Source organism: Schistocerca americana, chromosome 4 (assembly GCF_021461395.2).
Source record: "Schistocerca americana isolate TAMUIC-IGC-003095 chromosome 4, iqSchAmer2.1, whole genome shotgun sequence".
NCBI lineage: Eukaryota > Metazoa > Arthropoda > Insecta > Orthoptera > Acrididae > Schistocerca > Schistocerca americana.
Genome location: NC_060122.1, coordinates 671,805,421 through 671,826,438, shown reverse-complemented (window position 1 = coordinate 671,826,438; position 21,018 = coordinate 671,805,421). Strand labels below are relative to the sequence as shown.

The window sequence follows — 21,018 nt, the reverse complement described above, 5'->3', positions numbered from 1 at the left end:
CTGCTCAGATTGTCCCCCAAATAGTTCATATAGATAAGGAACAGCAAAAGGCCTATACACTACCTTTGGGAGTGCCAAAAATCACTTCTGTTTTACTCAATGACTTTGTCAGTTACTATGAACTGAGATCTCTCTGACAGGAAATCACAAATCCAATCACATAACTGAGACGATATTCCATAAGCAAGCAATTTCACTATGAGCCGCTTATGTGGTACAGTGTCAAAAGCCTTCCGGAAATCCAGAAATATGGAATCGATGTGAAATCCCTTGTCAGTAGCACTCAACACTTCATGTGAATAAAGAGATAGTTGTGTTTCACTGGAACGATGTTTTCTAAACCTATGCGGACTGTGTGTCAATAGACCGTTTTCTTCGAGGTAATTCGTAATGTTCGAACACAATATATGTTCCAAAATCCTGCTGCATATCGATGTTAACGATATGGGCCTGTAATTTAGTGGATTACTCCTACTACCTTTCTTGAATATTGGTGTGACCTGTGCAACTTTCCCTTCTTTGGGTCGGATCTTTCGTTGAGCTAACGGTTGTATGTGATTGTTAAGTATGTAGCTAATGTATCAGTATACTCTGAAAGGAACCTAATTGGTATACAGTCTGGACCAGAAGACTTGCTTTTATTAAGTGATTTAAGTTGTTTCACTACTCAGAGGATATTTACTTCTATGTTACTCATGTTGGCAGCTGTTCTCAATTCGAATTCTGGAATACTTACTTCGTCATCTTTTGTGAAGGCATTTCAGAAGGCTGTGTTTAGTAACTCTGCTTTGGCAGCACTGTCTTCGATAGTATCTCCCTTGCTATCACACAGAAAAGGCATTGATTGTTTCTTGCCTCTAACATACTTCACATATGACCAGAATCTCTTTGGATTTTCTGCCAGGTTTCGAGACAAAGTTTCGTTGTGAAAACTGTTATAAGCATCTCGCACTGAAGTCCACGCTAAATTTTGAGCTTCTGCAAAAGACGCAAATCTTTTGGGTTTTGTGTCTGTTTAAATTTGGCATGTTTGTTTCATTGTTCTGAAACAGTATTCTAACCTGTTTTGTGTACCAAGCACGATCAGCTCCGGCGTTTGTTAATTTATTTGCTATAAATCTCTCTATTGCTGCCGATACTATTTCTTTGAATTCAAGCCACATAAGAGGTCAAGTGTGTTTTCACAACCGTGTGTTACTCGCGTGGGCTCATGAACTAACTGCTCGAAATAATTTTCAGAGAATGCATTTAGCACAATTTTTGATGATATTTTATGCGTACCTCCGGAATTAAACATGTATTTTCGCCAACATATCGAGGGTAAATTAAAGTCACTACCAACTATAATCGTACGAGTCATGTACTTGTTTGAAATCAAACTCAAGTTTTCTTTGAACCTGTCAGCAAATGTATCATCTGAATTGGGAGGTCGGTAAAAGGATCCAATTATAATTTTATTCCGGTTGCCAACCATGACCTCTGCCCATACTAACTCACAGGGAAGTATCTACTTCAATTTTGCGACAAGTTAAACTACTTCTAACAGCAACAAACACGCCTCCGCCAACCGCGTTTAGCCTATCCTTTCGGAACACCGTTAGGTTCTTCGCAAAAATTTTGGCTGAGCTTATATCTAGCTTTAGCCAGCTTCCAGTGCATATAATGATTTGAGCACCAGTGCTTTCTATTAGCGGTTGGAACTCTGGTACTTTCCCAACACAGCTACGACAATTAGCAACTGTTATACCAATGGTTCCTCTATGTACATTCTTCCTGTGTTCAACCTGCACCCTTTGTGACTAAAGCCCTTCTTGTGTTTTCCCGAGACCCTCTAACCTAAAAATCCGCCCAGTCCATGCTACACAGCTCCTGCTACCTGTGTAGCTGCCTCCTGCGTGTAGTGGACAACTGACCTATTCAACGAGACCGAAACCCAACCACATGTTCGCGCAACTCGAGGAATCTGCACCCTACACACACTATCAGATATAAAGCAACCATTGAAATGTGACACAATCACCAATGTGAAGGTTACTATAATGTGCTGTACAGAATAAGAGTTCAGCAACTGTACCACAACAACATTAGAAACAGTACAAAGCAGTGCTTTGATGTTCACTCCCATACGTTTTCTTCCATTCGCTTCAGTGTAAATGCTGATTTGCAGGTACAAGTCAGGGATGGTGCTCAGTAGCAAATTCCCTGTGCATTGTTTGTGTATGTGAATTTGCTTGTGTTCACTTCGGTAAAAAAAAAAGGGGGCCTTGACAATATTCTGTTGCTTCCAAATGCGTCACTTGCCCACTGTTCACTCATTGGCTATGGAGAGCCACTAGTTGATTGACACTCCCCCTTCCATTCCCATCGTACCTCACAGTGAGCACTGACAAAATTGTTGCACAAAACACGTAAGTATGCTACTGGCCTTACCTAGACTTGCAGTATCTTCTGCAGGAATATGTATTACAACTGAGTAAATAATAATAATAATAATAATAATAATAAAACTAAAAGAAAAATATAGACAAAGACTAACAAAAATACTGAAAACAGAATTGACAGCAAGAAACAAGACAAAAGCTATAAATACCTATGCCATACCAATATTGACCTACTCATTTGGAGTAGTGAAATGGAGTAACACAGACCTAGAAGCACTCAATACACTAACACGATCACAATGCCACAAATATAGAATACATCACATACATTCAGCAACAGAAGATTCACATTAAGCAGAAAGGAAGGAGGAAGGGGATTTATTGACATAAAAAACCTACATTATGGACAGGTAGACAATGTAAGAAAATTCTTTCTAGAACGAGCAGAAACTAGCAAAATACATAAGGCAATCACTCATATAAATACATCGGCTACACCACTGCAATTTCATAACCACTTCTACAACCCTTTAGATCACATAACATCAACAGACATGAAGAAAGTAAATTGGAAAATGAAAACACTACATGGCAAGCACCCGTATCATCTAACATAGCCACACATCGATCAAGACGCATCCAACACATGGCTAAGAAAAGGCAATATATACAGTGAGACAGAAGGATTCATGATTGCAATACAGGATCAAACAATAAACACCAGGTATTACAGCAAGCATATTATTAAAGATCCCAATACCACAACGGATAAATGCAGACTTTGTAAACAACAAATAGAAACAGTAGATCACATCACAAGCGGATGTACAATACTAGCAAATACAGAATACCCCAGAAGACATGACAATGTTGCAAAAATAATACATCAACAGCTTGCCTTACAACATAAACTTTTAAAACAACACATTCCTACATACAAGTATACACCACAAAATGTACTGGAGAATGATGAATACAAATTATACTGGAACAGAACCATTATAACAGATAAAACAACGCCACATAACAAACCTGACATCATACTCACCAATAAAAAGAAGAAATTAACACAACTAATTGAAATATCCATACCCAATACAACAAATATACAAAAGAAAACAGGAGAAAAAATTGAAAAATACATCCAACTGGCTGAGGAAGTCAGAGACATGTGGCATCAGGATAAAGTTCACATCATACCAATTATACTATCAACTACAGGAGTCATACCACACAATATCCACCAGTACATCAATGCAATACAGCTACATCCAAACATATATATACAGCTACAGAAATCCGTAATTATTGATACATGTTCAATTACCCGAAAGTTCCTAAATGCAATATAACACATACCGTACAGTTAAAAGTAAGTGATGCTTGATCAAGGTCCGCGTCGCTCCATTTTTAACCGGACTTAATGTCTGAGAAAGTGAAGATAATAATAATAATAATCCACCCCGTGGAGGCCCGGGAAAAGAATAGGCCTGTGGTATGTTCTGCCAGTCGTAAAAGGCGACGAAAAGAACAAACCACTAATAGGGCTAACTTCCCTTTTAGTGTGATTAGTTGGTTCAGGACAGAACTAATGAAGCCTTGGACAAGCGCTGTCATGGTCGGGGACGACACTTGAACCCTAGACCCGTCCACAATGGTAACGACACTGCTAGCCACACGGAAAATGATTTAAATCGAAATAGATGTGTTTTGCTCGATATGCTTCCTGCAACCACTCTAGAAGGAAAACAAAGATAGAGGATGAGATGGTCAGATGAAGTTAACCGACACCTCATGTTCTGTTATTACCTAGCAACAAACTTAGGAACCAACACAACTGGATACAGATCACAAGTATACACAACATTTATTACCAGATACCCAGAATTAAAATTTTTAACAGAACAACGACTAGCTGATCAGATCCGTGTAATAATAAAAAATAACAGGATACCCCAGTCAGAATTAGAAAACATCAAACAACAAGTACAACAAATACTGGAACAAAATAATGTGCAATCAGAAGAAGAAGAAAATACAGTAATGGACTCAAACATCCCAGAGCAAACAAACAAAGAACAACATGCATCAATTAAACAATCAGAGGAAAACGAAATCTTAAGACAGCCACCAGAACAAGCACAAATAGAATACGAAGACACAAACACAGACATTAGACCATTCTTGCATAGACCACCAAATAACCCACAAGTCGAAACAACAATAACAACTATCAACACAATCATACACAACAAAATAAATGAAAATACAACTATGGAAGAGTTAAAACTACTGGTTTATGTAGGAGTACTCACTACACTAAATATACACACTAGGCAGAGATCAGAACCAACCAACACACAGAAGAAACCCACAAAACCAGCACGGCAACACAGGCCACAAATCAGAATAGAAAAACTGAGAACAGACATCGGACAGCTAACACAATTTATAAGAAATGAAATATCAGACAAAAAACGGAAAAGGTTAGGTAAAATCTCACAACAAGAAGCGATAGAGCAATTAGATGAAAAGAAGCAGAAATTACAAGCATTGGCCAAACGACTTAGAAGACACAAAAAAAGTGGAAATAGAAGGAAACAAAACCAAACATTCAACACAAACCAAAAGAAATTTTACCGGACAATAGATAACACACACATTAAAATAGACAATCCACCAAACATAACAGATGTGGAACACTTCTGGAGCAACATATGGTCAAACCCGGTACAACATAACAGACATGCACGGTGGATACAAGCATAAACAGACACATACAAGATGATACTACAAATGCCTGAAGAGATCATTTTGCAACATGAAGTCACCCGAGCAATTAATTCTACGCACAATTGGAAAGCCCCTGGAAAAGATAAAATAGCAAATTTCTGGCTAAAGAAGTTCACCTCAACACATTCACATCTAACAAAATTATTTAACAGTTACATTGCAGACCCATACACATTCCCTGATACACTTACACATGGAATAACTTATCTGAAACCTAAATTTCAAGCAGACACAGCAAACCCAGCTAAATATCGCCCCATAACATGCCTACCAACAATACACAAAATATTAACTTCAGTCATTACACAGAAATTAATGACAGATACAACACAGAACAAAATTATAAATGAAGAAGAAAAAGGCTGCTGCAAAGGAGCACGAGGATGTAAAAAGCAACTGATAATAGATGCGGAGGTGACATGCTGTTGTTGTTGTTGTTGTGGTCTTCAGTCCTGAGACTGGTTTGATGCAGCTCTCCATGCTACTCTATCCTGTGCAAGCTTCTTCATCTCCCAGTACCTACTGCAGCCTACATCCTTCTGAATCTGCTTAGTGTGTTCATCTCTTGGTCTCCCTGTACAATTTTTACCCTCCACTCTGCCCTCCAATACTAAATTGGTGATCCCTTGATGTCTCAGATAGTGTACCCCACTCATGGTTACTACAAATATTGGAAATATACAAAGTAGATCCTAAATTGATACAGTTCCTAAACATAGTAATGAAAAATTGGAAAACCACATTTAATATCCAAACAAATTCAAATAATATCACATCACAGCCAATACAGATTAAGCATAGAATATACCAAGGAGGCTCATTAAGTCCTATCTGGTTCTCCCTTGCTCTGAACCCACCATCCAACATCCTAAATAATACAAATTATGGATACAATATTACTGGAACATACCAACACAAAATCATACATTTGCTATTCATGGATGATCTAAAACTACTGGCAGCAACAAATCAACAACTCAACCAATTACTAAAGATAACAGAAGTATTCAGCAATGATATAAATATGGCTTTTGGAACAGACAAATGTAAGAAAAGTAGCATAGTCAAGGGAAAACACACTAAACAAGAAGATTACATAGTGGATAACCACAGCGACTGTATAGAAGTGATGGAAAAAACAGATGCCTTTAAATATCTAGGATACAGACAAAAAATAGGAATAGACAATACAAGTATTAAAGAAGAACTAAGAGAAAAATATAGACAAAGACTAGCAAAAATACTGAAAACAGAATTGACAGCAAGAAACAAGACAAAAGCTATAAACACTTATGCTATACCAACATTGAGCTACTCATTTGGAGTAGTGAAATGGAGTAACACAGACCTAGAAGCACTCAATACACTTACACGATCACAATGTCACAAATATAGAATACATCACATACATTCAGCAACAGAAAGATTCACATAAAGCAGAAAGGAAGGAGGAAGGGGATTTATCGACATAAAAAACCTACATTATGGACAGGTAGACAATTTAAGAAAATTCTTTCTAGAACGAGCAGAAACTAGCAAAATACACAAAGCAATCACTCATATAAATACATCAGCTACACCACTGCAATTTCATAACCACTTCTACAACCCTTTAGATCACATAACATCAACAGATACAAAGAAAGTAAATTGGAACAAGAAAACACTACATGGCAAGCACCCGTATCATCTAACACAGCCACACATCGATCAAGACGCATCCAACACATGGCTAAGAAAAGGCAATATAAACAGTGAGATGGAAGGATTCATGATTGCAATACAGGATCAAACAATAAACACCAGATATTACAGCAAGCATATTATTAAAGATCCCAATACCACAACAGATAAATGCAGGCTTTGCAAACAACAAATAGAAACAGTAGATCACATCACAAGTGGATGTACAATACTAGCAGATACAGAATACACCAGAAGACATGACAATGTAGAAAAATAATACATCAACAACTTGTCATACAACATAAAATAATAAAGCAACACGTTCCCACATCCAAGTATGCACCACAAAATGTACTGGAGAATGAAGAATACAAATTATGCTGGAACAGAACCATTATAACAGATAAAACACCACCACATAACAAACCTGACATCATACTCACCAATAAAAAGAAGAAATTAACACAACTAATCGAAATATCCATACCCAATACAACAAATATACAGAAGAAAACAGGAGAAAAAATTGAAAAATACATCCAACTGGCTGAGGAAGTCAAGGACATGTGGCATCAGGATAAAGTTGACATTATACCAATTATACTATCAATTACAGGAGTCATACCACACAATATCCCCCAATACATCAACGCAATACAGCTACATCCAAACGTATATATAGAACTATAGAAATCTGTAATTATTGATACGTGTTCAATTACCTTAAAGTTCCTAAATGCAATGTAACATATACTGTACAGTTTAAAGGAAGTCACGCTTGATCAAGGTCCGTGTCACTTTCCATTTATAACCAGACATAATGTCTGAGAAAGGAAAGAAATAATAATCCCTTTGCTGATACTGATTATTGAAGAATAATGATGAGGCTGTTTCTAAATAGTTTATCTTGTATCACTTCAGGAAGCTGAAATGATCCTTTACTTCATCCTTTGTAACGTTGTGACGAGACGTGTTGCATTGTATAATTGATCTTGCACACTGCTGATTAACCAGGGAAATTTTAGAGTGAATCCAGGTAAATTTTAAGCCTCATTTTGACCTGTGAAGAAAGCTTAAAGTAATCACTACTCCAAAACTAGTCATAAATTCCGGGTAGTAATCCAACTGCACTAAAAAGTGCTGACTCCCAGCTTCAGAAATATGAAACTCTTGCCGCCACTTTTCATGCCCAGGGGAACTGCCAACTACATTCCACGTCTTCGAGCTCCAACCAAAACCTGAAATTTTTTACACATTAAGGTCTTTTAGACCTGAAATCTAATGATACTGTGATAATACCTTACCACATTGAATTGTTAATAACCATTAAGCCAATCTAGCACACTCAAATCAAATATGTGGCAAGCATTGTGAATTTCTACTAAAGCTCACTTCACATGGGTTCAGGAAAACCAATCCATCCACTCTCTTCTTCAAAGTGAGGACACGTAGGTCACAGGGCATGCGGAAAATCTGCCAGATTTCACTAACAGTTGTGACAGTGTCTGCAAATGCAGTATACTAAAGAGTCAGACTTGAATGATTGTAAAATCTCCAACCATACTTAAAATCAAAACTGCATAATTGTTTCTTTGAGCACTTGGTTCTGCTAGTGCAGAAATGGTATGTTTGAAAGTAAAATGTGTAATCATCAGATACATTCAGAGACAAGTGGCATGTGCTGTGCTGTGCTGTGTATGTGGTTTAGATATCATAAATGAAATAAATAAATGTCATGAGGCTTGAAGCCTTGTGTAAGCATTTCAGTTTGGCTCCCCTTTCATCAGTTTGCATGTCAAGTTTGCTATGTATATTTATGAAACAACTTCTCATTTAATCTTGTTAGGTTCAGTGGACTCTATTTCTGACATTTCCATCACATAAAAACCTGAGATGGTCAGTAGGATCAAAAGCAAGGATTGTGCATCATTAACCTATTATGCCAATCACTAGACCACACAAGAAGCCTTTTTCAGTTATATTATCTGTATTTGACGGGTAAAAGTACTGATTGCAGTTGTGCTAAGCAATCCTGTTACTGTGCCAATTTCAAATTAATCGAATAGCAGTTTATGTTTTCCAAGCATTGAATTTGCAGCTTATAGGTATGGGAACTGAAAGTGGATGTTTGAAGAAGATTATGAACTTTTGACAGTGCTTTTAACAGAAGGTGTGGTTCACAAGACTCTAGAGAAAATTTGCACACTTCGTAAGTCACTATGTAGCTACACGAGGCTTTGACTTCTTACTCATTGGGGTGATAAGCAATGTCACAAACAGGCATATGTGCTTTTCTTCACAGTGAATAGTATGCTTGTGCAAGCTGGTAGGTCTGGAACTCAATGCATTCCATGAGGAAGAAAACATGTAATTTTGAATATTACACTTACATGAATCAGAAATATGTGACTAGGTTGCAGTTGGTGGATTTCTAGGATAGAAATCATTATCATGGGTTTTTGATTACAACTACTGTAGTGTTTAATAAAAAAGAAAAAGAGAAGAAAAGAAAAGGTTGAAAATGTGGGAAGAAATGGTGAATAAAAAGGGGGTTTTGAAATCATTAATGACCGTGAAAAAGGGAAAGAATGAAATGCAAATCGGACTTCGTATTACAGAAAAGCTATCGGCTTCGTGATTTGGAAAAGCTATTGTTGGGGTGGTCCTTGTGGCGTTTCTGAGCAAAAGTCAAACCAATTTCCACTACAATAATTATTTGACAGAGAACAGAGAATAACAAATGTGATTAACAGGGGGAAATGGCGTAGATAAGAGTCCATTTTTTACCATATTAACATGTCTTCTCTTGTGCGGTGTCCAGGTCTTGTTCTCCAAAAATCTCCTGCTTCATTTCTGTGTGAAAAGTCATAGCAGCTCCGAAATCTTGTAATCGTCCAGGAATCACTAATTTATACAAATCAAAATCGTCTTGAGATTAAATGCACTGTATTTTATGTTGCTGCTTCCATCCTCTAAATTTCATACAAATTTTCACAATACGTCTGCACATCAATAAGTTGTTTTTCATCTTAATCAGACCAAGACTAGCTAATAAGTTTTTACGTCTGCATTAAGCTTTCACTCTCGAGAGACAAAAGACGGATAGGAAACAGATAGAGTTACAATTTTAGTACCTTCATTTTCTTATGTATTTTCTCTGCTATCGAGCGCTCATACCGCTGCGACGGTATAATTTATATCTGAGGGTACGAGTGTAGCACGGCGAATTTCAAAGTCCCGCTACAGTACCTAAGGTTCAATTCCCAATGAACACCATAGATTTTTATGTCTGGAACTTTAGGACTGTGATCTCCTAGCCTGCTATACAGAATGAGAAGTGGTTTGAGAAAATTGATGTCAGATCTGCTGAAGTGGTGTAAAGACAAAGATGAGACTACACCAAAATTATTAATTTTCGTACCTCCAGTACTTTGTATGCTTGTAGATGGCTATCAAGGGAATTCAAGTTGATTCTGTATATTGTGGAAATAAATAATTCAGGAAGTACAATAGAGAAATTGTTTTCATTAAAATCCACATTCATGCCATATAGAGGATATTCAGAATGAAAGAAAATTGAAAAATAACGTAAATTGAGAACTAAAATAATCAATTATTGACAATATAATATAAACGGATAGATAAAATTCTACTCTCCAAGCGGTGGCAAGGGAAAACACACACACACACACACACACACACACACACACACACACACATATGTTGGGGACTGTACCAGACAATATTTGAACTAGATGGACACAGCACTACAACATGTCTTTGGTTTTTGCCACCCACCAGGCTTTACATTAACTCCTCCTGTCCCAGCATTTATTCACAGTAACTACTCCTTTCTTCGCTCCATTATATTTTCGTACATCTTCCATTTTCTGACTAGTGTATTTTTCACTGCCTCCCCTCCCACCTCTGTTACATGCAATGCACTTAGCTTTTCACTCTTACTAAATCATGCACAGTGTTTTAGTAGTAATCTCTGTCTTGCATATTACATTATCTTCCCCTGTAAGCTCTCAGGTTTTCAAATCTCCTCTGGTGCAGCCCCCAACGATCAGTCTTTCCCTCTCATCCCATCGGGTAAGTCTCCCCTGACCTGGGGTTCTGGGTGACTTTTCTGAACTGTACCACTTCCTGATTCTGTATTTTATAGATGTGTGCAGGAAAAACTGTCCAGACTTTCATTTAGAACTATTTATTCTTACCAGAGGTACAAACTCTAGTACTGAATGAAAAAAGACAAAATCTTCCTTGATAATAGTTTCTCTGCGTACACACACAATTTTCTCCATTATTCAGCTTCTCTGGCATGTCACCAGTCTCGCCAGCAGGACAACCCTTAAATCCCCCACCCAAGCCCCACATAGTCACTTGGCCAGGCTAACAGAAATTCGGCACATGATGTTGTCCTAGGACTTTCTCATTGTTATCACCTTCTCAGCACACATCATAGGTATCATTTATTTTAATTTTTGTAAGTCTATAGGGGCCAAAATTCTTGGCCTTAAGCTTTAATTTTTGTCCAGTTTCTTTTATAACCACCAGGTTACCAAGTTTTTACTTCAAGCCTTTCTTCCGATGTTCATTGAAGATAGCATGGTTTTCTTCTTGCACCTTGCTGGTTTGTAGTTTATCATCTTCCTTCTGTTTATTGCGTTTTTCTTCAATTGAAATAATAATGTCTTCTTCTAACAAGTTTGTGATGTGAAGATCAGTCTACTTGTGCATTTTAACTCTTATCCACAGTTCAAATGATGTTCTCTGAATACTTCTGTGGTTTGTTGAATTCATGGCACACTGAACTGATGGTACCACCTGATGTCAGTTCACAGTTAAACATTTTACACAATTGCAGATCACTCTTTTCACCTTGTCAGTCAAATCTGGTATACAATTATCTTGTTTTACTTCCTCTTCAATTTGGAAATTTCTCTTCCATATAGAACTTGGAAAGAATTCATCCATCCTTAAAATTTTTTGATGAGACCGCTCTTTGAAAATGCTCTTGACTGCAGCCAAACCATTATCCTCATCTTGAGCTTTCCTGATTCTAGCTATTAAACCATCTATGAAACCAAACAATATATTTGCACCACAAGTTAAGGAATCTCTGTGTTTCATCCTATAATTGGATTGGTGTTCCATGGTGTACAAGTAGTCTTCCGTGTCTCAAGCCCATCTTGCTATTCTTGGTAACAAGTCTTTCTTATGCTTAGTCTTTTTGATTGCAGTGTAGTCTATTGCAAAAGTATTTCTAGTAAATACACTCGGATGATGGCACTATTTTGTTGTTTTGGTCATCAGTCCAGAGACTGGTTTGATGCAACTCTCCATGCTACTCTATCCTGTGCAAGCTTCTTCATCTCTGAGGCATTAACAAAAGCTAAAACTTTTAGCTCATAACTTCCATATTTTTCCTTTTGAGATGGTGTTACTTTACTCCTGTGTGACTGGATGGAACTTCTCATCATCTGAAGATTTTTGTAGGAACACGCTCCAAAACCTTCTTTGCTTGTGTCTGTGTGTACTTGATTCGTGTTTAGGGTTGTAGATTTTTAAAATTGGATCTGATGAAAGGATATATTTGAGCCCCATGAGTGCTTATCTCTGCTTTTCTTTAAACATGTATTCTCAGCAAATCACCTGCAGGTTTGACAGCTGCAAAATAAATTTAGCTATACTTCGTGATGTATCATGTTAGTCTTAGGAAACTTTGTATTGTTGCAATAGATTTCAGCTCTGGAAAGCTTTGAACAGCTATTGTTTTCTCAGGAGGAGGCCGGATTTGTCTTCTCTCCATATCACACCCAAGAAACTCAACAGTTCTCTTCAAGAACTGCATTTTGCTAAATTATTTTCAAAGCTGTTTTCTGCTGCAGTTTTTACACTAAACAAAGATCTTGAAGTGCCCCATCATTACTCTTTGCTGGGGTTTTAATACAGTCCATGTTAATAAATTTAAAATTCCAAAATGCCAAAAATACAGTGTTTATAAAACATTAGAACTCTGTAGGTGAATTTGATGACCCAAATAGAACTTCCCTCATCCGGAACTGTCCTGATTGTGTCATAAATGACGTATATTGTCAGCTTTCCTTGTAAACATCAACGGGGAAAATAACGATTGAGGTCTAATGTGCAAAACACACAGGTGTCCTGTAGTTCATCTAAAAGATGTTCTGTGAGGGGCAATGTGATTTTGTTTAATTTTTTGTAATCTTTACAGATGTGTACCCAACATTTTTCTTTTTCCAACTAAATCTGGCTACTATATTCAGATCAACTTAGTTCTATTGTTCCTTGATCAAGTCACGTCTAGACTTGGTTGTCAGTAATTTCTTTTTCTCCTTGCGATAATCTTCTGGGTCTACTATACTGTGGTTCCTCGTTCGCAGTAACCTTCATTCATGCATCAATGCATTCTTTGTCAGGTTCTAATTAGTCACTAAATCTTAGATATATTTCTTTGTTTCATCACTAACAGGGCTTTCAATATCTAAGTCTGGTTTGCCTGCTGTATGGATGTACATAAGATGAGCTTCCCCTTCAGGCTTTCTAATAGTAACTCTGTCCTTGTTTATTAAAAGTTCAGTTTGGTCTAGAAGATTATTCCCAACTACCGTTTCTAAATTCATAATGTCTCTAAAGACAACATAAAAAAAAATTGCTTAAATGTTCACTTCATCAATCTCTAAAATGCCTGCAAAATACCCCTGTGAAGAGAGTAAATTTTTTCCCAAATCCTGTCAAGACAAAATCTGTATCTCGCAAACCTGGAGCATTCATAATCTCATAAACATCTTCTCGTAACACATTAAAATTAAATGCCAGAGTTAGTAAATGCCTTCACCTCATGGTTATTTATTCATGCATTTTTAAATTAACAACTGTTTTTATTCTTCTTCATAGTTTTTTTTTATTTATTGTTATCTTTTGACTATTCTCCTTTGTGCATTCAGGTGAGATAAGGTCAAACTTGTTGCAGTTGAAGCATCTCTTTCTCTTGCTTTTGTTATTGTAGTCTCTTGACCTGTAGCCACAGGCACCACGATTGAAACACTTTTGGTTTGATTCCAAGGTGTGCTTCTAGCATTTCTTTTACTTTAGTCTTTAGCTCTTTCTTACTGGAGTTGGGAAAGGTTTCATTACTGTAACTTTAGTTATTTCTTTTCAGCAATGACTTCAAAGCTCTTTCAGAATACCTAATTTTTCTTTAAACTCTTTCACACTTCCTGCACCATAAAGCAGAGGTTTTGTGCCTGAATTGTCACATCATGAACTTTTAAATCAGGTACTCAAATCACACAGACAAACATGAATGTCAGATGCATGGAAATAAACTGGCCATCCAGGTGTGAGAGAGGTACAGCTAATGCAACCTCTCAGAGAAGAAAGTTTCAGATCATTTGAAGAAAATATGGAAATGTCTTAAATTGACACTTTTGCTATGCAGCAACAAATGCAGACACTACACTAGAGGTAGTGTTAGATGACGTTGCAGCTTTCAGACTGCTGTACTTCCCCCAGTAGATTACTGGTGAGAAGACTTGGTAGTAATACAATTTATGTTAAAATGATTTAACAACAATATGGAAAGCACAGATTGCTCATGACCATGTAGAGGAAGCACTAAGTCACAGAAAGACAAAATGAAAAAGAATGCTAGACATACGAGGGTAAGTCAATTATTATCTGCAAAGTAGCTATAAAATTTTATTGTAATCAAATAGGAAACTTACAATAACATCATTTTTCGACATAGTCTCCTTGCATTTCAACGCAGTTGGTCCATCGTTGCACAAGCTTCCTGATGCCCTCATAAAAGAAGGTTCTCAGTTGAGCTGCGAGCCAGGAATGCACCGCTTCTTTCGCCGCTTTGTCCGAGGCCCGTTTAAGTGGACCAAACAAGTGATAATCGGAAGGGGCAAGTAGTAGTAGTAGTAGTAGTAGTAGTAGTAGTAGTAGTGTGGTATTCTGCCTTATGGTAGGTCTTGTCATGGGTTAAGCCTCTTCCATTTTTGACTGTCCATAGCTAGTCTTTTCATTTCTGAATATTTGTCTCCTTTTATATTGTCCAGCATTTGATATCTTCTTTTCCCTCTTCCCCCTTTTCCCTCCACCATTCCTTCTATTCCTTCCTTCAATAAACAGTCCTTCCTCAAACAATGTCCAATCCAGTTCTGTTTTCTCTACCTGATAACTTTCAGCATGTTTCTTTCTTCTCCAACTCTTCTTAATACTTCTTAATTCCTTACTCGGTCTTCCCATTTCACTTTTTCCATTCCTCTTCATATCCACATCTCTAGTGCCTCCAATCTTCTTTCATCTTCCTTCCTCAGTGTCCAGGTCTCCTCACCATACAGTACAACACTCCAGATGTAACATTTGGCAAGTCTTTTCTTCAGATATTTCTTTAGTGGTCCACAAAGTAATTTCCGTTTCCTCTTGAATCCTTCTTTTGCCATTGTAATTCTTTTCCTAATTTCTGTTGAGCAATACATATCCATTATTACACTTCCCAAGTAATTGAAGTTATTCACTTGCTCTATTTCCTCTCCCCCTATTTTCATACAGCATTTTCTCCCCTTTCCTCCAATTACCATGCATTTAATTTTCTCCTTGTTAATCTTCATTCCATATTCTTCTAATTTTGTGTTTAGGTCATCTAGCATTTGTTCCATCTCTCTTGCACACTCCGTCATCACAACCATGTCATCTGCAAATCTTATACACTCCACTCTCCGACCCCCTATACAAGCTCCTCTCCTTCCATCAAAACTTTCACTAATAATTTCCTCCAGATATATATTTAACAGTGTTGGTGATAAACAACAGCCTTGTCTTACACATCTTCCCACTTCTATTTCTTCACTAATCACACCTCCTATTCTTACTCTTGCTCTCTGGATCAAATATAAATTTCTAATTAGCCGTCTATCCCTAAAGTCAGCTCCATGTTTCCTTAGGATTTCCATCAGTTTGTGCTATTTGACACAGTCAAAAGCCTTTTCAAGATCAATGAACACAACATACACCTTCCTTTACTTCTCCATGTACCTCTCCCCTTTCACTCTCAGTAGCCCAATGGCATCTCTAGTTCCCACTCCTCACCTAAAGGTGCAAGATCGGGATTATATGGAGGATGATCCAGTACTTCAAATTTGAGTTTATGGAGCATTTCAGCAGTGTGGGCAGCAGTATGCAGATGGGCATTGTCGTGCAACAACACAACATCTTTCGACAGCAATCCTCGGCGTTTGCCTCAAATTGCAGGCTTTATCCTGGCAGTGAGCATCTGACTGTAATGTTCCAGTACTGGACCTTGTGCATCCCAAAAAACGGCAAGCATCAGTTTTTCTGCGGACAGTTGGGTCTTCAACTTTTTCTTGCATGGGAGATTTGGATGTTTGCATTCCATCTCTGCGTTTACTCTCCGGCTCATAATTATGGATCCATGTTTCGTCATCAGTAATGATCCTGTCTAAGAAGTTATCTCCTTTGTTAACATAGTGAACCAATTGCTTTTGCAGATGTCCAAGTGCGTTTGTTTATGTAATTGTGTGAATTGTTTTGGGGCCCCTCTTGCACAAACTTCATGAAACCCAAGTCTGTTGTGGATGATTTTGTAGGCAGAACCGTGACTAATCTGCAGATGATGTGCCACTTTGTCAATAGTTAATACGTCTGTCTTAAGAGAATTATTTCACATGAACGCTCAATGGTTTCTTCATTTGTGGCGGTAAATGGTTGTCCGGCTCCTCCATTGTGCATAACACTTGTGCGACCATTTTGGAATTTTTCAATTCATTCATAGACACAATGTTGTGGCAAAACACTGTTCCCATACTGTACCGAAAGTCTTTTGATGAATTTCGGCCCCTGATACGCCTTCCAACCACAAAAAATAGATCACGGAACACTGCTCTGCTTTGATGCAAATAGCTAGCAGAGCAGCCATGATTAACAGCATGACAGCGATAACGAACTAACCTAGCAGCTTGAAAATTGCAAAGACACAACAACCAAATAAATAAAGCATGCATCATCAACATAAAACGACAGTACTACCAAAATAAACAAAAATATAACTAAATTGCAGATAATAATTGACTTACCCTCATATATCAGCTTTTGGACTAAGTCTTTCAGAATTAGAAAACACACACACACACACACCGAAACAACAACAACAACAACAACAACAACAATAACTGAGGTGGGTACATGGGGGGCAGATCTAAGCGAGATGGAGACAGACAACTGGGTGAGGGAGTATGCTTGGGAGCGTGCAGGGACATGGTGGACTCGGGATAGGACCACTGGCTGCAGCATCGTGAGGCTGTACTGAGAGGGGGGCAGGGGATGGCAAGGGGAAAGTGAGAGGAGGGAAGTTAAGAAGAGGGGTCTGTGTAAGTGGTTTGACAGGATAGATGATGTCTAGTACTGGAGTGAGAGCAGGTATAGGGGTAGGCAGGTGGAAGGCAGGGGCTAGCAAAGATTAAGGTGGGGGAGGGGGAGGGGGGGGGGCTACGGGAATGGAGGACGTGTCCTCCATTCACATACTTTTCAAATGAAGTCATTGTTTAGTTACTTTTCGTATTCCCACTGTGTGTGTGTGTGTGTGTGTGTGTGTGTGTGTGTGTGTGTGTGTGTTGTTTTCAACAATAAAATATCCACGTCATTAATTTTGTGTCAGTACAGATCTGTAAAACAGTCGCAAACAAATTTTTAGTCTACATGTCCAACTTCAGAGATAAAATATTATTTAGGAGGCATGCAGTATAACTTGGTCTCATACAAATAGTAGTGTTACAATACTTACATACAGTCTTATTCAACTCGCTTGTTTTGGAGGCTATTTTGCTATGACCAGTTCACATATTTTGATGTGTGCCCAAACTGACATCCTCTCAGTGGTCAAACGTGTTTCCTTTAGTGTGTTTTATCCACATTCTTCATGTTCTGAGGAGTGGCATGTTTCTGCAGTCCGTCATATTTGCAGCATATAGTTGTGTTCCACCAGAAATTGTGTGGAACACTTGGTTGCAATCGCTTCCACTTCTGCACCCAGACAGAACGAACCATTTGAAAAGTGGATGTCATGAACAACATTATTCTACCAGAAACTTGACTGCCAACAAAATGTAACATAAAATGTTGATTACATGCACCTGTCAAATGCTTGTTGTATTGTGTTAGTCTTGCAAATATTCTCAACTGAAGATACGTTTTTGTTTTAGGATGGGGTCTAGCCAACGTAACATTGTTGCTGTTTTGCTATTGTGGTTGTCAAGTGTCTCTGGAGTTGATGAAATGGGACAGAAGAAGAAAAGCAACAGATCAGCACATTTGAGATGTATTTCAAAAGCCTAAGACATGTAAACTTGAGTTTTGTAAATAAAAGAATATCTTAAAATTGGAGAGATTCTAAAAATTTGCTTTGAGATATTTTAGATTTGTGTTACCTACATAGCAAGTTAATTTTGAGGCACTTACACAGTAGGCCAAGAACAATGCAGGTAAAAAAAGGGGGAATTATGAGTGAGTTAGTCTCATAAGAATGAAGTATGAATTAACTTTACTCAGTTGAAACAAAGAACATCATTCTTTGATGCAATGAAGGTAGGTAATACCACATAATTTACCAGAACTAGACAGCTACAACCAAGGGGTTCTCAAACATGTATTATGGGAGAATGTCTTCACCAGCATCAAACTAACACTAAGAATGACATTATTACTGGATGAAAGTATGGTATACCATCAGTATGCTTAATACTCCGTGTCAGAAACAAGAATGTATCAAGAGCTACAAAACTTGGGATCAAATTATCTTAACAGTTGATACTATTAGCTGTTTTACCTATGAAATAATGGAGACTTATTTACACAGAGTAATACATGATGGGATCATTGCTACCTGCAAAGAAACAATTTTGTGACTATCCCTGTACACAGGACCAGATCGTTGTTAGTGTAAATTCATAAGTCCTACCATCATTATTGGAAGCTTGAAACTTCTAAAGATTCAGAGAGACAAAAGTAATAAACAGCTTAATACCAGATTACTGAAATAAAATTAACGAAATTTTAGTTTAATATCAGAAAGAAAACATTTTACTAATGTTTTGCCACTAAAATTATGAGTTGAAATGATGCAGACATTATGTCTTTCTGAAGGGCATTTAAACACTGCAAGAAGAATGTGTAATATGAGTGAATATAGCTTAACTTTCAGTTGTTGTTTATCTGATATGAAAGGAGGTGGTTTCACATGGATCAAGAAGGGGAACATATATGAAAACTAGATATGACATGCCAAATGAAAACTGCAAAATCTACCAAATTAACAGTTACTTGATGCAGAAGGCATCTTACAGTGAACACATCAGAGTTTTAGATGTAAATAGCTTCCTCCAACGGAAAGACTTCACCAGGCATGGGTTTCACTTACATAAAAATGGGAAAAAGAAACTGTGTGTTAATCTGCTGAATGCCATCAAAAGCCCACTGGTAACAAGAAGTGCCATAAAACGTGTTACACCAGGACATCAAACATATGTGTGGTCAAATGAAGCTAATTTGGTGGACAATCTCAGAATAATGAGCAATACTGCAGCTGAACCAACAGCAACACCAGGAGCTGAAGAGCCATCAGTAACAACAACAAAAGTGAATATGCAGTCAGGGTCATCAAGGAAAACACCAGAAACAGTTTTAGAAAAGAAGAAGGTATCCACAGTCAGCACTAAGTCACCACCAACATCCTATGCAAATATCTCGTCAAGTGCCACAAATCAGTCAGCCCACGACATCCAAGTGGAAACAGCAAAAAATGTGCAGCTACATTCCAAATCAGTACCACTGGATACTGTGACAAGATCTTCAACAAGAAAACGCAGACCTCCAGCCTACAGCCAGGATTTTTTATGGGCAAGAACATCAGTAGCTCCCTGCTAGCAGCAAACCAAAGGAAAACAGGTGCAGAGGAAAATCATCATGAACCAAAACTACAAGAAAACCCGGTGAGTGGTGCCAAAAATCATTCCATTGCGAAACAGTCACTATTATCCTTTAAAATATTACACCATGATGTGCAGTCAATGTTTAATAAGTTACTAGAAATAGATCTCTTCCTAAAAACAAAGCCACACTTAGATGCTCTCTCTATTACTGAACACCGGTTAACAGAAGACAAAATTAAAAAAACGCCACTTGGCGAGTTTACTCTAGCTGGTTATTCTTGTCGGAACAAAAGTAAGGGAGGTGGTACAGCAATCTATGTCAAAAAATATTTAAGATACAAAAGCCTCACAAAGTACAATAATATGCAAATAGAAACAGACTTTGAATTCTCCTTAATTATCTTAACAGACTATAACCTATTGATACTGAATGTATATAGAGCCCCTGATGGGAACATCCAAACCTTCAAACACTTCCTCGAAGCACTACTCACAAAAATTCACTCACTAAACAAAAATCTATTAATAAGTGGAGACTTTAATATTGACTTCCTCACACTTGGAAAAAACAAAGATGAATTGTTGAACATTACAAATTCATTCAACCTATCCCCAACTGTAAACACACCAACCAGGATCACAGAAAATGCAAAAACAGCTCTAGATCAGATTTTAATAAACGCAGACAAACTACACCACTCAATCGAAGTCATCAGCACAGGTTACAGTGACCATGAATCCCAAATACGAGGGCAGTTCAATAAGTAATGCAACACATTTTTTTTCTCAGCCAATTTTGGTTGAAAAAACCGGAATTTTCTTGTGGAATATTTTCAAACATTCCCGCTTCGTCTCGTATAGTTTCATTGACTTCCGACAGGTGGCAGCGCTGTATGGAGCTGTTAAAATGGCATCTGTAACGGATGTGCGTTGCAAACAACGGGCAGTGATCGAGTTTCTTTTGGCGGAAAACCAGGGCATCTCACATATTCATAGGTGCTTGCAGAATGTCTACGGTGATCTGGCAGTGGACAAAAGCATGGTGAGTCGTTGGGCAAAGCGTGTGTCATCATCGCCGCAAGGTCAAGCAAGACTGTCTGATCTCCCGCGTGCGGGCCGGCCGTGCACAGCTGTGACTCCTACAATGGCGGAGCGTGCGAACACACTCGTTCGAGATG

At 37.8% G+C, this 21,018-nt stretch overlaps 1 protein-coding gene across 2 annotated transcripts in view; it reads left to right on the top strand.

The window, feature by feature from the left end:
• The window catches only part of LOC124612807 (protein-cysteine N-palmitoyltransferase Rasp), a 169,097-nt gene extending 150,801 nt beyond the window's left edge, over nt 1-18,296 (top strand). For both annotated transcript variants that reach the window (XM_047141227.1, XM_047141228.1), the window contains exon 9: nt 18,116-18,296. In XM_047141227.1, coding sequence (XP_046997183.1) covers nt 18,116-18,228 — 113 coding nt within the window. In that variant the 3' untranslated portion in view covers nt 18,229-18,296. The remainder of the gene's footprint in view (nt 1-18,115) is intronic.
• The last annotated feature ends 2,722 nt before the right edge of the window (nt 18,297-21,018 follow it).